At 42.5% G+C, this 17,299-nt stretch overlaps 2 protein-coding genes across 7 annotated transcripts in view; one reads left to right on the top strand and one right to left on the bottom strand.

The window, feature by feature from the left end:
* RPS6 (ribosomal protein S6) overlaps positions 1–4,154 on the bottom strand; it is a 10,368-nt gene extending 6,214 nt beyond the window's left edge. The window contains exons 1-2 of the mRNA XM_009640040.2: positions 4,114–4,154; positions 1,040–1,157 (exon numbers count right to left, since the gene is read on the bottom strand). Coding sequence (XP_009638335.1) covers positions 1,040–1,157; positions 4,114–4,154 — 159 coding nt within the window. The remainder of the gene's footprint in view (positions 1–1,039; positions 1,158–4,113) is intronic.
* The window catches only part of ACER2 (alkaline ceramidase 2), a 23,052-nt gene continuing 5,768 nt past the window's right edge, over positions 16–17,299 (top strand). Inside the window, exons 1-4 of one of the 6 annotated variants that reach the window (XM_035895586.1) lie at positions 16–332; positions 6,001–6,115; positions 7,085–7,226; positions 10,080–10,217. In XM_035895586.1, the coding sequence (XP_035751479.1) occupies positions 6,040–6,115; positions 7,085–7,226; positions 10,080–10,217 (356 nt within the window). In that variant the 5' untranslated portion in view covers positions 16–332; positions 6,001–6,039. The other 5 variants (XM_035895585.1, XM_035895583.1, XM_035895587.1 and 2 more) reach the window with 5 other exon arrangements.

The raw sequence follows: 17,299 nt of genomic DNA, 5'->3' as shown, positions 1-17,299 counted from the left end.
GTTGTAGAACGCCCTCCCGTCGCTGCCTACTTCTCCAGTCGCCGGTGCGCCTGAAATTAAAGAAGAGCGAGCGGTTTGGTGTTCTCGGTGTAAGACCGGGAGGTTTAGAGAGGGCTCACGCCAAGCTCGTGGGTGAATAGTGTGCAGCAGGCCCCCTCCTCGTCCGTGTCGAGCCTTGCACCGGCCGAACGCTGAACTTTTGGTGCTGCGTTGCCTGCATCCGGTACCCGTGTGCACAGGTGTCAGCTGCAGGACGGCGTGCAAGGCAGTGATGGATCAAGGAAAAAAAAAAAACACCTTGGTGTTTGGAAGCAAAACTGGGTTTCACCCAGGTAGGTTTGGCTCCAAGAAGGCAAAGCTTTCCAGAACAAGTTGTCTTGAGATTGCAGGATGAAGTCAGCAATGTACTTTTGGGAGAAGAGCTGTTTAAGAAAGGACCTAACAAAAGGAAGGACAAGGAAGAGGGCTAATGTAATTATTGTTTCCTTCCACTAAGCCGTAATTCACCCCTAAGTCTTCTCACGCCATCCCAATACTTCTCAGCTGCTGGAGGGAACTTCTGAAAACACAGCCCCAGGAACTGAGCCAGACTGCCCTGTACCACGCATCTTAAGAAGGGAAGTAATGCTCTTTACATCCTGTTGATGTGAAGAATTGCAGTGATAAATAGATCCACCAGTGTGAGATAATGCATCGGGCTTTCTGGTAGTTTGCCTTTCCATGAAATACACATGTCCAGGGAGCGAACCCTGCAAATGCCCTATCTTTTTTCTGTTCTATAGTGGGTGGTATGTGCATGACTGAGGAGCTGGGGGTTCTGCTTTGCCTCTTTTGTACTTTAAAATGGTCTTCTAGGGTTTTTTCTCCCAAATTCCATCCTTGTCTGCGCTGTCTTTCCCTTTCAAACTGCTTTTCTTTGACTGCTGACATCCAGTGGAAGAAAGGCTTGAGTGTCTGGCTTCACTCACTGGGGTGTGTATCATGGGGGGTGCCTCACACATAGAGCAAGTAATTCCATGGTGCAGTGTACATTGCTAACCTGTTGTTTTTTCTTGTAGTTTGCTGCCAAAGTCTCCTGGGTGGTGGCTGGTCTGTGCCCTTGGAGAGCTTTGAGGGCGTGTGGGGGAAGCTGTCTGCTTGCTTTGTGTGTGATGTCACTGCGCAAGAGCCAAAAACAAAGGGAGGAAAAGGTCAGGGTGAACAAGTTTCTTGAAGGCAGCAAGTGTGTTTTGGAGCCAGCTGTGCAGGGGCATGGGTATCGTTCTGACTGTACCGAGCTGATCAGCAGTGGTATGGGAGCTTGCACAATGCTAGGAGCTGCAGGTATGTCCGTATGAGTAACTGAGGTTCCAGACAGATTAACGAGAAAACACAGCAAAAAGTTTGCCCCGAAGCCCTCTGTGTTACAGCCACTGTGTACAAATTGTTGGGCTGTACACCGAAAGGCGAGGAAAAAAGAGGCCATGTCGAGGGTAGTCATGTTTACCCTTTCTCCAGTAGTAACAAGTCACTGTAAGGGTTTGGCTTCTGTGTCAGCAACTTCTGAAAATTAAGACACTGACTTGCAGTAGATTGATGGGGTTGTGCGACTGTATCCCCAAAAAGTCAGATGCTCACAGGACAGTTGAGAAACTTTGGCCCTACTCTAACGGGAACCTTAAGTGGAGTCTAAATTTTGTTCCTTCTAAGATGGTTCAGCTCTGACTCCGACTCAAACACTCTTGAAGTGTCAGGAAGGACTCTTCAGCAGACCTGAATCTGTCATCTGGGACTTTAAGCTGTAGATTAAAACCTTGCTAATCTGCACTTCAAACTGTTACGGCTGAGGTCAGAGTTGCAGCTGAGGTCTCACGCAATGTTCATGTAAGCACAAAACTGGAACAGCTTATCTGAAACGTATTTTTAAAAAATATATTCTGGTGGGACTCCCATCTTAATCTCTTATGCATAAATTTAACTTGATTTAGTTAAAAAAGCAAACCGAAATGCTCAACAGGATTAAATAATCAAGACAATATGTGTTCAGAGGTTTGCTACAAACTGATCAGACTTAATTTTTCGAAATGTACATGAGCTAGACTGATGTGATTTTGTGTTCAGGTCTTGCACTCTCTCAGTAAAAAGGCCATGAGACACTTTATAACTCAAATTGAAAGAATAGTTATAGAAAAACTAGCTTTTTCTTTGGTTTGGGTTTTGGTTTTTTTTTTCCCCCTGAAATGAATAATGTGTCCTGATGCAGTGTACCCTACTCCAGAACATACACAAATGCCTCCAGGTGATCGAAATTTACCCTGTGCAGAGGTATTTACAAAAAAAAAAAAGCTGTTTGTGTTTGAAAACAGTGCTATTTTTTTTTTCTGTTGCTAGTAGAGTCAGTACTTTGCAGTTCGGTATGTTGCATTCAGTTGTGCATATAATACATATTTCTTGCCAAATCTCCATTTATAGAGGGAATTGCAAGTGGTTTATGCTAGTGTATGCTAGTGGCACGCTTACGGATCAGGATATAGAAGATACAAACCCTCTGAACTTTGCTTTCTCCTGACAAAGAGGTAGCGCAGTAAGTGTTGCCCTGGTGGCTGAACGCTACAGCTGCTGTCTGGGAGACGTACCAGATAGTATAGAATACTTGAGCTTTGGTAGGACTGCAGGAAGCACCCTGTGTCAGGACTGTGGCCAGATGTGGGTGAAATTATGCGGTTGTGATCTGAGCAAGCCTCTGGCATTCCCTCTGTGGCCCATGTTCTATATTCCTTTTAATACAATTAAGTAGTCAGAAATTAAAACTGAAGGTCCAGAATTGTATGAAGCCGGAGGATGGACTGATACTGATGGGCCACTTACCTTTTTTTCCAGAACTGTTACTTTTAATTGCTGCCTTTTGCAGATCCCAAAGGAAATTCTCTGTATTCCTGTTACTAATTTTTGCACTAATGTTAACTGTATCAGCATTTGAACTGAACATTATTAAACCATGCAGGCCAATTGTGTATTATGTAAAAAATTGCACGTGTGACATACATAGGTGCCTCACTTGTTTGGAAAGGGTGGTGTTGATAGTTGCTGTGTATCTAAAGGTGTGGTCCTTGCAGGGAGCCAGGCTGATACCAGAGAATGAAAACCATCAAGTCAGTTCCAGCGTTGAACAGTTGACGCTGAACTTGAAACTGGGAGAACTTAAACAACGTGTTTCAGAAAACGTTCCAGAGCCCCGTTTTTAATAAAAATCGTGGAAAATATGTATGGGCTATGAGAAATAGAGCTAAGCTATTGCATGAAAGAGATACGTGATGATCACATTTTTTGTGAACTTAATAGAAAAGTATTTCAGTACTAAAATTATTTCAATTTTTAAGGTGTTAGGAAATCCTCCTGGTGGCCATTGCAAAGAGCACAAGTCATGGCCAAGCTCCAGGTTGCAAGGGTTTTCTTGCATTTGCAGGCAGGACCTTAGCATGAACAGGAGTTCAGTACCAGAAGAGCACTACTGTAGGGCAGAACTCCTCCCTTGTTGTCTAATCACTAGCGTAAATCTGCATTGCTACAGGTATGGTAGGTAGATGTGTTTCCTTTCTCATCTTGTTCCTAGGCAGAATAAGGATGTTCTAGCCAATTTTTTATAGGCTGTGATTACCTGGTCTGATTTTCTGAGTTGGTCAGCTCTAGCTGTAGAGGTGGAAAGGTTTTCTTCCACACCACTTTTGTTTATAACCATCTATTTTTTTTCCACTTGACACCTCTCTTTGGCCTAACTATGGCTGAAGCCTAAAACGTGTAGAGCACTCCCTACAGGACTTGTTCATATTCCATCATCCCTGCTACCAATCACCGTGTATGCTTTTCCTACCTGTTTTGGGGCAAGGGGAGCCCTCCCAGCCTGTGCTTGTGTCAACACATCATGCGCTGGGATCCTGGTCTGTGGCTACATTCCCAGTGTTGCTAAAGTTCTCTGCTGCATGGAGCTGGGGGGTTTTTTATGCATGGAAGATGCTCAAGTGACCCTGTTTGGTTGAATGTGTAAGTTGTTTTACATGGATTGGGCAAATCGATCTGCCTCTTAAAATCTGCTAAAGCAGGATACTACTTTATAAATAACTCTTTGGCCTTTACCTTGCCTCCCCAGGGCTGTGCAGTATCCTGCGCTCTGACATTGCCGTTGTTAACCTTCCACCATCTTGATTTGTGAGTGACAAAGGCTGAATTTGCCACCTTGGTGGGGTGAAGGGCTTCCCTAAGAAGAATCATTTTATTCCTGCCGAAGAGGTGCTTGGTCTATGGCACTGTTCATCAGTTGGTGCCCCCACAGGTTTTTCACATCTGCTTTATGAGGCTGGCCTCCTACATAGCCAAACACACCATAGGAGCTGGTGATTAGCAAAAGGACTCAACCCTTGCATCGTTTCAGAAAAGGCAGTCCAGTGGGAGGTGGCTCTCTGGCACCTTTCCCGGCATGACTGGTCAGTGTTTGTGGCATGACTGCGAGGAGCCCTCTGCATTAGCAAGTCTTTGCTTGGGCTGTGTGCTGTTTCCAGGGTGCTGTGGCAGAGATTTGCATAGTATTTGCAGCTATAGACTGCATGGGTGATGGCTTTTTCTAAGGATTTTAATGAAATCTAAAAGACGAGACTTTGGAAGGAAACGCAGATTGTCTGTGAGGTTGTATCTTTAGCGTGAGGGAGGGCGTCAGGCATGAAGTGGATCGTGCTGAGAAACTGCTTCTGTGATTATTGTCATTTTGAGTGCCAGCCTAGGAGTGTGTTTTGATGAGCTTTGCAAATGTGAAATGAGATGTGTCCATTTCAATCATCATAAGGTCTGTTCTTAGACCATGTTGGGTGGTGAACAACAGTAGCTGAGCAAACAAATCCCTTCTCTGTATGTTGTTCTTGAATCCTTTCTCCACTATATTTTCATTACTATCAGTAAAAGTTTTTAAGTCTCTGCAAAGAGGGGATCCGTCCCAAGGAAGTGCTCTTGTGCCAGAGTTATTTTATGTGTCCACTTTAGGGGAATGCTGCTGGGGATGATGTTCTCTTGTTCTTGGCCTAGTCAGGGGAACATGAGAAAGCTGAGGTTGGGGAACTCATCCTGTTCCCTGTCCTGTTGTGAAGCAGCAGTAGAGTCTTTCCGAAACAGCTCAGTTACAGTGCCGTGGTTGGCCCTCAGTACTGGCAGCTTTTTCTGGGGAGAACCAAGTGATCACTACAGTGACGGCTCCTGCTAATTGCCAGTAAAGAGTTTTCAAGTCTTTAACTGGAGAATCATGCTTTGGATTGTTGGTAAGCAAGAGAAAATATGTCTTTGTTCAACTCTTACATATTAAATTAAAAACAGCTAGCAATGGTCTGAATTACCGGCCTTTTCACCTTCCTATAGCTAGTTTTCAACCCTATTCAGTTGTTCCTGTAATGGAGAAGCGAGAGAAAAATTGAAGTCTAAAAGGATTTCAGCTTCAGGCTCTCCTTACCCTGCACAAAAATGGTTCTAACTCTTTTAGCTTAGCTTTGTATTTCCGCCCTTCCAGACAAGTAGCTTGACTTCCGCAAAGCTAGACTAGCCCTGTCTAGCGCCAGTACTTCCAGTGCTTTTCCATGCTAGGCTTGACAGCTATTGAGAGGACAGGTCACTTGCCAGGACGTCCTGTTCCTCAGCTGCTTGCTTTTGTAGGCTTCCTGAATTGCAACAGTATTTGGCATCTGTAGGCTCTCAATAAAATTCCTCTGGCAATAGACTTGAAAGGTAATTTAAAGATGTGACTAGCCACATTTTATGTTGCTTGAAGTTCTTATGCTGTTATTAGTTTAATAATGTTAAGCAGAACAAGTTGATGCTTTGCTAAAATAGCTCAGCTTGTTCAGAAACTGAGGGCCGTAATTTGTTGAGCTGGGGCTTCGCTGGATGACACAATGTTTTTATTGATGTCTTTGGTAGCCCATGAATATTTAAAGTTTGTTTATTTTCTGTCCTTGTAATACTGTTTGGTTTTTTTTTCCCTAGATAAGCAACATCTTGTTTTTTGTTTTACCACCCATATGTATGTGCTTGTTCCGTCAGTATGCAACCTGCTTCAACAGTGGAATATATTTAATATGGACTCTGCTAGTTGTGGTTGGTAAGTTGACTAGTCTCTGTTTGCCTGCTCATGCATGAAGTGAGAGAGGAAAGCCATTTTTCCTGCTTGTGCTTGATTGTTCTGCAAAACAAAGCAATCCTGACATCTGCAGAGGAGTTTGCTTGTGTTTGCTTGAGGCTGAAGCAGTCTTGTTTCTGAAAGGAAAATGCCTTTTGCAATTTGAGATTGGTGGGAACTTTGGCCTTAGTTTTGTTGCCTTCCTATCCTTCCTTTGCATCACTTCTTTCATTTTTGTCTGGGCTTGCTCTACAGCAGTGCTGACCCTTCTTCCTCTGTCCTTGTTGCTTAAATGAGAGCTGAAAGTGCCCAGCACAACTGAAGAGGGTAACAGGTTTTACATTGTACTGAGAATGCCCAAAGGCTTAGATATTTTGTAGGTGTGAGATTCTAAAGATTTTGCATTCCTGGAGGCACTGGGAACTTCTAAAGGGGTAATCAGAGCCCTGTGGGGCAGTGTGACACTTTCCACCTCTGTGGGGCAGTGTGACACTTTCCACCTCTGTGGGGCAGTGTGACACTTTCCACCTGTGAACCTGTATCATGGGGTAGTCATCAGATGCTGCTTTTCATCTTTGTGTTACCCATTCTTGTGCTATTGAGAAAATTCAGAAGCGGCATTTGGGTTTTATTTCTTAATTGGTTTTGCATTTAACTTTACCACCTGATGGTTTTTTCACATACATCTACTTTTCTAGTAGAAGCTGGCATCTTTAGCTGCTGCTTTTGTAATGTGTTTGCTTCGTAATTAATGAGGTGCTGATGATTTGGATTGCCGCCTTAGGAAAGCTGGCCTTTGTTTTCCAATTTTCTTTTTTTTTTTTTTTTTTTTTTTTTTTTTAACCTTGCCTAGACCAAATGGTATCCACCATTTGCTCTGAACATGAGCAGTGTGTTTCGGTCTATACAGTACTGCAGCTGTTCATGCTGCCTTTTGATTGATTCTTCCAGGAATTGGATCTGTTTACTTTCACGCCACCCTCAGTTTCCTGGGTCAGATGCTGGATGAGCTGGCTATTCTCTGGGTCCTGATGTGTGCTCTTGCCATGTGGTTCCCTAGGAGATACCTGCCCAGAGTTTTTCGGAATGACAGGTAATCATACAGTCAAACATGTTCACTTTTATGTTTCCTGAAACTTCTTACACTAACAACCTAAACCTGCATGTAATGGCACTGAGTTATCATCCAACCTTACCACTGCCACTGCTATCTTTTCTCATTCCATTCTTACCCCATTGCTTCTATCTCAGCCAATTTTGTTCAGAATTCCTGAGTCTGCAGTTGCTGATGGTGGGGTTTACACCCTGTAACTTTTGATTTTGGGATGAGATGACTTGCCTCTAGAAGTGCCTGTTCCTGTTGATTCTAGGGAAACCTTTACATGAGTTTATGTAAGTTGCAGCTAAAGTGAGAGAGTCCCTCTCCCTCTTCCTTTTTTATATCCTAAAGTGTACATACAAGTGGACCTATGGAAGTCAGCTGAATTTTCATCTGAATTTTTAAGGCAGTGGTTAAGGACGGTGTTTAAGTTTTCAAAGGTTTAGTGCTTAGAAGCCTATTGTTGTGATTTTTTTTTTTTCTTGCAGGATTAAAAAAAGTGCATTGTAGCCAGTTTAAAGAATCTGGTTGTAGTTTGTCTCCCCCGTAAAAAAAAGCGCTATCATCTTTGCACGTATTGCTCTCTTATGCAGTACAGAAGTTGAGGTAATGGAGAGGTTTGAATTGCAGCACCAATGTTCTTCTCTTTGAAGACTGCTAAGGCTGCTGCCTCTTGCCGCCTTACACTGTTACTGTCTGCAGGGGGTTGTATTTTTTTTTCCTGAACATGTGCCTCGTTAGAAGTTGCTGGGTGGGTGGTGGGGAGGGGAGAGAGGGTTGGTGCCTTAAAGTAGCTTGTACTGAGAAAAGTGTATCTTGAATTACTGTGTACAGTCTACACAGCCTAATAGCTTTGTCATGTTGGTGTGAATTTAGTACTTTTGCATATTGCAACACAGTGCTATTACAGGACACCATCAACTTAACAAGCAAGCAGGTGTTACTGAGGTGTTTTGGTTGTTGACATGACTTTTAGACATTTAGTTCAAGTGAAGAAGAGTTCAGAGTCTTAAAGAATTTCTGTGACTGCATGTAAATTATTCCTCAGAAGGGTATTGTTGTATGTCATCTCTCACTATCTTCTCATAGTGTGCTGGGTAGGTTCATAGTATGGGCCAACAGGTTAAACTGTATCCTTTCTAAAAGGAATAGTAACCCTTTTTGGGTAAAATCCTGTTTCTATTGAACTTGGTGTTAAAACTCTAAATAATAATCTCCCACATTATAACTGATTCATAATAATACTGAGATGAGGTGAAGGATGTCCCCTATCGTAAATTTCTCAGAACACTTTTTTCCTGAGAATCTGTCAAGGCAGTTTTGTATTAAGGTCTTGATTCCTTTCTGAAGGGCACAGTATAAAGATATTCTGGACTACAAACCCTAACCCAGAACAGGTTTGGTTTATATTGGAGACAATCTTTTTAGCAAGACCTGCTGTGACAGGACGAGGGGTAATGGTTTTAAACTAAAACAGGGTAGATTTAGACTAGATACATGGAAGACATTTTTTACAATGATGGTGGTGAAATACTGGAATGGGTTTCCCACAGAGGTGGTGGAGGCCCCATCCCTGGAAACATTCAAGACCAGGTTGGACGGGGCTCTGAGCAACCTGATCTAGTTAGCGGTGTCCCTGCTCCCTGCAGGGGGGGTGGACTAGATGACCTCTAGGGGTCCCTTCCAACCCAAAACATTCTATGATTCTGTATTTTTGGGTTTTTTGCTTTGCCTAGCTAATCCTCTAATATTGTATCTATTCTGTGCTCACTGCTGTGATCTTCACTTTATTCATCCTCATCACACTCTGAATTTTCAGTGCTGCAAACGTTATTATCTACCATGATCAATTTGTGGTAGTTTTAGTCATTAAAGCATTCACGTCAGATCAGAACTTCCTACTGAAGTAACTTGTTGTCTTCCACCAGAAAGAAAAACTTTAAAGCAAAAGGCAGATGGAATGAGCTAGGTGAAGGTGATGATACTTGCAGCCAGGGAATGGTGCTGCACAAGTATACCGAGACCCTACTTCAGACATAGAACTAAGAGCAGAAGAGCCATCCTTGGATATGAGCTAGTTTTATAAAGCTATGGGCCGGTAGTTGAAGGGCAGGGTGATGAGCCTCTGCCTGCCATAGTCCTGTCACAGACTGGATATGGATTGTTTAAATTCCAGACTTGAAGTTTAAACAACAGTTAACATATATTTAATTTAAAAGTTGGCAGGCTGTCTATATAGGGCCCAATTGTGATTTCATTTATGCTAAAAATATGTGTGGAAATCCCTCACCTACTGTTGAATTTGGTTAAAAGAAATGTTCTTACTTACTCTGTAGTTTTCAGTATCTTTAAGGCTTAAGAGAGGTAAAGGAAAATAAAATAAAATGGACTGTAACATGACAGCTGGGGCATTAATGGTAACAAAATATCCTAAAAAGTCCATGTTAAAAGCATGAAGAATGATGACACAACACTGCTTTGAGGATTGCTGTGTGCAGAGATGGACTTGTTCCTGACTTATTGTGGGAGGAGGAAGATCGGAGTGTGGTCTTCGGATTTTGAAACCAGTGTTTAGTATGTGTGTGCGCATGCGTATCTATACGTACACACGGCTGCTTCAGAAGACCACAGTCCAGCAAAGATTTATGTATAGATTAACTCTGCATGCACATGTAAATCTGTGCGAGATCCACATCCAGTTTATCCACATTGTCATTTCACCTCCTGAACACACCAAGAGAAACCTAAACTTTGTTACATTTTTAAAATTATTTTAAGATTTCTGGTTTTAGTAATTAAAAGTTTTGAATCAAAAGCAGTTTTTTTTCCCTGAAAAACCCTATTCAGGAGCCGATTTAAAGCTGCTGTGGGTGTCCTGTCTGGAGTTACTACCTGCCTTGCCTTCATTAAGCCTGCCATCAACAACATCTCATTAATGACTCTGGGTGTTCCCTGCACAGCTTTGCTCATTGCTGAGTTGAAGAGGTGAGTACATTTCTCCTGAATGCAGTGTTCCTTAGGCCACTGTCTGATGATACACTAGATCTTCAGTGCTTGTGATACCAGATTAGAAATGCTTCTCCCACATGCAAGTGCAGATCTGGCATAAACTTGCTATGCCAGTTCAGATAGTTTTGGCAATGATTTTTTTTTTCCCTAGGCCATTATACTAGGTCAGATATTGTCCGTCTTCTTGCAACATACCTCTTGCTGCAACCTGATGTAACTCACACTTGTTTCTTTATTGTGGAATCAGGGCAAGGGTTTCACTCTACTGACAGCGTTTTGGTTACGTAGCCTGCATAAGGGTGAGGTGACTGCATGATCACAGTCTGGGTACTAGAACGAATGTGGAGCAAGGCCCGAGCATGTATGGAAGATGTTCCAGCTCTGAAAGTTGTACTGTGAGTCTTACACCACTTTGTCTTCTGACGTGGATAAAAATGATGGAGTCAGACTGACAAAGATAAGGTTAATTACTAGATTGTAGCTGTCAGTCAGGGCTTTAGAAACTATAAAACCAGAATGCAAATAAAGAAGAACCTGAGACTGATCTTAACATTTTAAAGAGTACTACCATGATAACCACACCAGCAGTAGGGGGTTTTTTTTGTTGTTTGTTTTTGCATCTCTTCACCCGCTGCAAAAAGGACCAGGCAAGTACCAGCGTACGAACTTGTCCTTTCCTCCTCTTCTCTGGTGTCTGAGAAGGATTTTACAACTTGTGTTGGCTCTTACGTATTGCGTATGTAAATGTCCATCAAAAAAAACAAGAGAAGGACCAAGTATCTGCATTCTGACTGCCTCTGTTAGAACTGAGATTCTCCTGTTTGCTACCTTACCCTATTCTGCTGCTGCTCCTCCATACAATGGAAGCCTCTGCTAACAGTGTTTTGTAAAGGTGTTTATGAGTCTTTTCTCATTAGACATCCTACTGAGCAGCATTTATTTCTGTGGTCAAAGAAACTTGGGAAACAGCGCACAAGTTAGTTTAGACAAGAAGGTTGGAGAATGTTGGTGGAGGTGTCTCATTTTGATAAAAGTACCAGGAAACTACTGACAGGGCAAATGGAGATCTGTTTGTGGCAGTGAATAATTTATGTGAACTCTCTACATATCAGTTTTCCAGGCATGAGCTCCTGAGAAACTTAAAAGGACAAACAGGTAGTGTCTCATAAGTTTGAATACTATTGCGTCAAATCTAGGAATTGGTATGCCTGCAGGTATTTGCTTTTTAAAACGCCTTCTGAAAGGTCATATCTTACTTAAAATGTGTGTAGTTTCCCTGTCTGTTTTTTGAGAGAGAATTAAGGACAAAGATAAACCTTCTTTTGAATGATGATTAAAAAGAGACGTAAGTGATATATGGCCCTCTTAATTGTGCATTGGGATGATGTAATACATAAGATATTTTTTTATTAAGTCCTTAGTGTAAAAGGCAAATAATTAAAGGTTTTATTTTAAGCTATGCTGATCCCTGGGAGATTTAAATTAGAGATATTCTTGTAAACCCAGAGGAGGGGAGTCAACTCATCCCTTTTTGCAGGAGAAAAAAAATCTAATTATTATTTAAAATGCCTGCCATTCTCTCATTCACTACGGCTACAGTCAGTAGGGGGCTACACATTCAAGTCCTGGCAGTCTGCAGCAGAAATTTGTCTGTGAAACAGGTATTTGGGGAAGGAAGGAGAATAGCTTCCAGAGTAGTTTCTTCTGTTCCATGCTGAAATTTGTGATGTGTTAGAACAAAACTCCCTGTTGTTGTTCCTGTTCTATGCTGGTGTCAATCTTGTACAGAATTCTGGTGAATCAAACCCACTGTGTTTTCAAATTAAAATTTTCTGCCTCTCATTTGTCCTGGATGAGGAGATACTATTGTCACAAAAGAGCATTATGGTTTTAAATTTGGAGCTAGTAGGGTAGAGTGTATGCTAGAAAGTACCATGGGTGGAAGATGATCAAAAGAGCAAAAGGTAGTTAGGTGCATACTTGTTCTTGAAAGACAAAGGAATTGTAAAACTTTATTCTCATTTCTGTTCAAACAAATCCCTTCATGCATTTCATATAAAAAAAAAAAAAGCTCTCCTAGGGGATGGTGTCAGGGAGAAAGTGGATGTGGATCCCGTGTTTTTCCTGGTCCATGCCAAATAACCATTGAGATTATAATGTTGTCAAATTAGTATGATTAGTGAGGTATCGTCAGGCATGTAACTAGCTCCATGTGCAGCTATATGGTAGAATATTGTTGCTCAGCTCGCATGCCTTGAGCTGAAGGTTTACCCTAGCTTCAGGTCTGTGTGTTCATATTTGATTCTCCTGATAGAAATCTGGCTGTGGGGGAGCCTTGCTTCACTATTGCAGGTTGCTCACAGTTCCCTTGTTACCTTCACTTAAGGTTAAGCTAAGTTAAAAGTTTAAAATATTCCTTAGGGTATAAAGGGTAATACCTGTGTCAAAATGGATCAAGCAGTTAATCAATATCCAGGAACTTGCACTGTTTTGAAGAAATACTGGTATGTTTTGTTGGGCATGCCATGACATTGGAAGATAAAGCTGCTGGAAGTATGCACCAGCCCAGTCCCTCAGATAGCAAATGGCTGGGGTGCACCAGTGTTTGCAGAAACTCTGGTATTTAAATAACTGCTGTTTGTGTTAAACAGAGAACAAACACCATGCATTGTACAGCAAAAGGTGCAAATGAAAATGCACGCTTTGTGGGGTCCAGTTTCTTTCAGACTAGAGTAGGGAAGGAGCATGTCACAGATCTGTGCACAACAGCATGAACAGCTCTTTTAGGCCCTCAACTGACAGGTTCTGTTTCAATGGTAGTTTGATCAGTGCCAGTGTCTACTGAGAAATAAAATAGGTTGGGTCCACGTCTCTTGCCAGCATCCAGGTGGTGTTTGCATTACATCTCCTCATTACAGCAAAAACAGTGGTGGGTAGGAAGCTTTGGTTTTGCAGTCCTGTCTCCTCAGAAAGCATGCCCTCAGCCCATCCGAAGCAGAGTCACTGCAGGTACTGAAGACTCTGTGATGGGTGATCACAGAAAACCCGGGAGTATTGCACAGATCAGCAGTACTCTTCTCATTTCTGACGAGAGAATGAGTACACTCACTCTTTCTGCCCTAGTCTTTTGCAGTACACCCTGCAGCATCTAGTCTTAAGTTTATAAAAATAAATCACAGTACTTTGTGGTACTGAGCAAACCTGTCATTACGATCTGTACCATTTCTATGGCTGATCTTGTTTTGGCAAAGTTTCTTCAAGTAAGCTTTTGGTTGTCCTTTGGAGCCTTGAACTCTTTGAACTGTGCAGGTTAATTGTCCTCTCCTCTCTTGGTATCCAGACTAGTCAGATACTGACAGGCATGATCACCGACTAAAGGAGCTGGATGTTTGAGGCCAAGCTTCTTATCTTAAATGGGATATAATTGCACGTGTTTATGCTCTTCAGACAAGCCCAGAAAAGCCTCCTCATTCTCAGTACAGACACTCTTTTTCTGTCAGAATGCACAAGTACCCATCGCAGCAGTCTGGGTTTATCTGTCAAATGTACAAAATTGATCCATGCGTGTATCTACTTAGGTACCTGGTTTAGTGTCTTGCTCTTACAAACAGTTGTGTGTCTGACTGTAAATCAGCCTTAGCATTAATGGGAGAGAATTAAGCTTGGTATGCTTAATACAGCGGTGGTTTTTGACCAATAATGATTTTCCCCCATCTTTTATGAAGAGGTCCATTCTGTCTAGCCATTTTGTAGAAGCATGAATCCTCCAAAATAAGGAGGATTTACCAGTATAGTTTTACTGATAAAACTGTGCCGAGTCTTGGGTATGTTTCTTATTGGGGTGTCTCATAAAAGTGCAAGGAAGGATTAATGAAGCTGCACTCTGGAACTTGATGGGCAACTCGGAAATCTCCTTACCCTTTCTTTTCTTCATGTTTCTTGTAGCCTTCTTAAATGTAAAGACACTATTTCAGAGAAACAAGACTTTTTTACAGTATGCAGCACAGACAATCTTGAAACCATCTTGGGTAAACCCTGTCGCCTCTAACTGTGTCTTGGGGGTTTGCCAAATGGGTTGGAGGACTCAGGCCTAAGAAAAAAGCCATTTTGGTTTATATGCCATGTTGAGTTACTAATTTTTGTGGCAGTCATGTAGGTGTTTTTGTTATGAAAACAACTATTGTGCTATCTTTCTTGTAGAGGAAATTACAGTTTGGCCAGTAGTTGAAGGACTTTTTTGAGTTCTAGAGATAGGTGTGATGATTTTGAATGTGACATTATTTATAGATGGCTTAAAAAAGAAATGCCAGATCCTAAAACCAACTTGTGCAAAGGACACTGGAGAAGATTGTCTGCCAAGAAGATTAGGCAGTTGGTAGCTTTTCTGTCATTAATCCAGTAGCTATAAAGATGCTTTCTGCTCAGCCTTGGGAGTTTCTTAATCCCAAATGCCTGTTAAAGTGTCAACTGAAATAGCATTTCAAGAGTGAAAAGAATATCCTACAGGGAAAACTACTAATTCTTTAACTTGCAATACACCAGTGTTGTGGCTTCACCCGGCAGGCAGCTGAACAGCACACAGCCACTCGCTCAGTCCCCACCCCTCAGTGGGATGAGGGAGAGAATCAGGAAAAAATAAAACCCATGGGCTGAGATAAAGACAGTTTTATTAATAAAACAGCAGAGTTAATAATAATAACAATAGTAATAATTATGTTAAGAGAATATACAAAATATACAAAACAAGTGATGCACAATGCAATTGCTCACCACCTACTTACTGACTGATGCCCAGCCTGTCCCCGAGCAGCAATTGCTGCTCCCCAGGCCAGCTGCCCCCCCCCCCCCAGTTTATATACTGAGCATAATGTCATAGTCCCTGGAATAGCCCTTTGGCCAGTTGGGGTCAGCTGTCCTGGCTGTGCCCACTGCCAGCTTCTTGTGCACCTCGCAGAGCATGGGAAGCTGAGAAGTCCTTGACCAATGTAAGCTCTGCTTAGCAATAATTAGAACATCAGTGAGTTATCAACATTCTTCTCAACCTAAATCCAAAACACAGCACTATGCCAGCTACTAGGAAGAAAATTAACTCTATCCCAGCCAAAACCAGGGCACAGTTCAGAAAACCAGGACACAGCCAGGTATACTGCTGCTCCTGCAATATATTCAGAAAAGTGTTCCTGGACAGAGTGCTCTGTATGTTATTAGTTTTTCTGAATGCTTAGGTAGACTCCCTTAGCAAAGCTCTGGTACCAGTGGCAGTTCTGCTTTTCCACCACAGAGAGGCAGGAGTCATTCTCTGTTCCTGTCCTCTTCCAACTCGGTAGTTGGAGATCATCTCACACCTGCGGGAGGGTGTAGTGACAAATTCTAGCTGTAGAACAGAGGTGGCATTACTACTTACCTGACAGTGAATGCAAGGCAGCCTTGTGGCTTGTAGTCTGTGCGTGGCCATGGACACAGTTAGCAGTAAATGTTGGAACAAATCAGAACTCTGTAAATGTATCAAATGACAACAACAGGTTTCAAGCTGACAAGTATTTTGTGTGGAAGACAGAAGGACCAAAGAGGTTTTGGTCCATGCTGGACTGTGTGAGTCAGTTGTCAGGGTCAATCATGTATAAGGAAGATCAGGGATCATAAATACTACTGCAGTACCCAGAGAAAAGACATGTTTGCCTATTCTAGCTCGCTCCTCTAGGGATACACATTTTAATTGCTTCTGAGTGTGACAAGGTAAAGTGTCCCTTTAAAGGACCTGTTTGCCAGGCATTGTTCATCTTCCAGATGCAGTGGAATGAGCCCAAGAATTGTGTGGAAGGAGACTGGTGATTCAGCCTTAAGTCTACTGGGATGACTGGATTGGAGCAGAGAGAAAGGTTGGCTGGTGATCTGCTGGAGAGGAAGAGGCATGGAGACATTCCCAATAACTTTTTGGCAGAGGTGTAAGATGTAGAAGATGAGTCTGGACTAGTGGAGCCCCTCTTGAAGACCTTGGGACAGAGGAAGGGATTGTGGGGCGCTTGGCATTGACTTGTTTTTCTTCTAGGATGTAAAAAGAGAAGATGGGGCCTGTAACCCTGATGAAGGCTGAGTATTCCTTGTTATACTGGCTAGAGGTTTGGCTTACTGGTTTATTCTTGAGATGTAGCTCAAACAAGCCACTTTAAACAAATTATTCTGTCATGTTTAGTAGGTTTAGGAGTGCTTTGGGAGGTTACATCAGTGACCTGAGAAGAGCAGTTCATTGAAGCCAGAATTGTCCAAGAGCATGAATGCTTCTTGGATCCCTGGGAAATTCACCAAAAGTTTAACAACAAGAACAAAAAGAGGCAGGAAGGAAAATCCCAAATCATAGCTTTGTTCTTGTAAAAGGCAGGAGAGCTGATCCATGCCTTCCCTTGGACACAGGGCTGATCACGTCCTGGTGTAGCTTTGATTTATAGGTATCAGTAACAGCAGAGCTGCATTTACTGGCACCAAGAGGCATAACCCCAAAATAGCAAGTGTAGGTAAACAGCAAATTATTGACCTTAATAGCATTTTGGGACCTGACGATTGTATTGATGCCTTCTTTTTCCTGATTTTACTCTTTTGAGCAAAGCTGCACAGTTGTTAGGATAGTTCCAAGATGTGGAAAAGAACAAAGCATCATATAGGGTGTAGTGGTTTGACCCTGGCTGGACGCCAGGGGCCCACCAAAGCTGCTCTATCACTCCACTCTAACCGGACAGAGGAGAGCAAAGTAAATCAAAAGGCTTGTGAGTCAAGATAAGGACAGGGAGAGACCATTTTATCAGTTACCATCATGGGCAAAACAGACTCAACTTGAAAAAAATTAATTTATTATCAATCAAAATCAGAGAAGGAGAGGAGAAAAACTGCTAGATCTTAAAAACCTTCCCCCCCACCCCTCCCTTCTTTCTGGGCTCAACTTCACTCCCAGCTCCTCTACCTACTCCCCCCAGCGGCACAGGGGGATGGGAATGGGGGCTGAGGTCAGTTCATCATATGTTGTCTCTGCCGCTTCTTCCTTGGGAGAGGTCTCTTCCCCTGCT

This window comes from Egretta garzetta, unplaced genomic scaffold, assembly GCF_000687185.1.
Source record: "Egretta garzetta isolate BGI_Z169 unplaced genomic scaffold, ASM68718v1 scaffold175, whole genome shotgun sequence".
NCBI lineage: Eukaryota > Metazoa > Chordata > Aves > Pelecaniformes > Ardeidae > Egretta > Egretta garzetta.
This window is presented reverse-complemented; position numbering and strand designations above follow the sequence as displayed.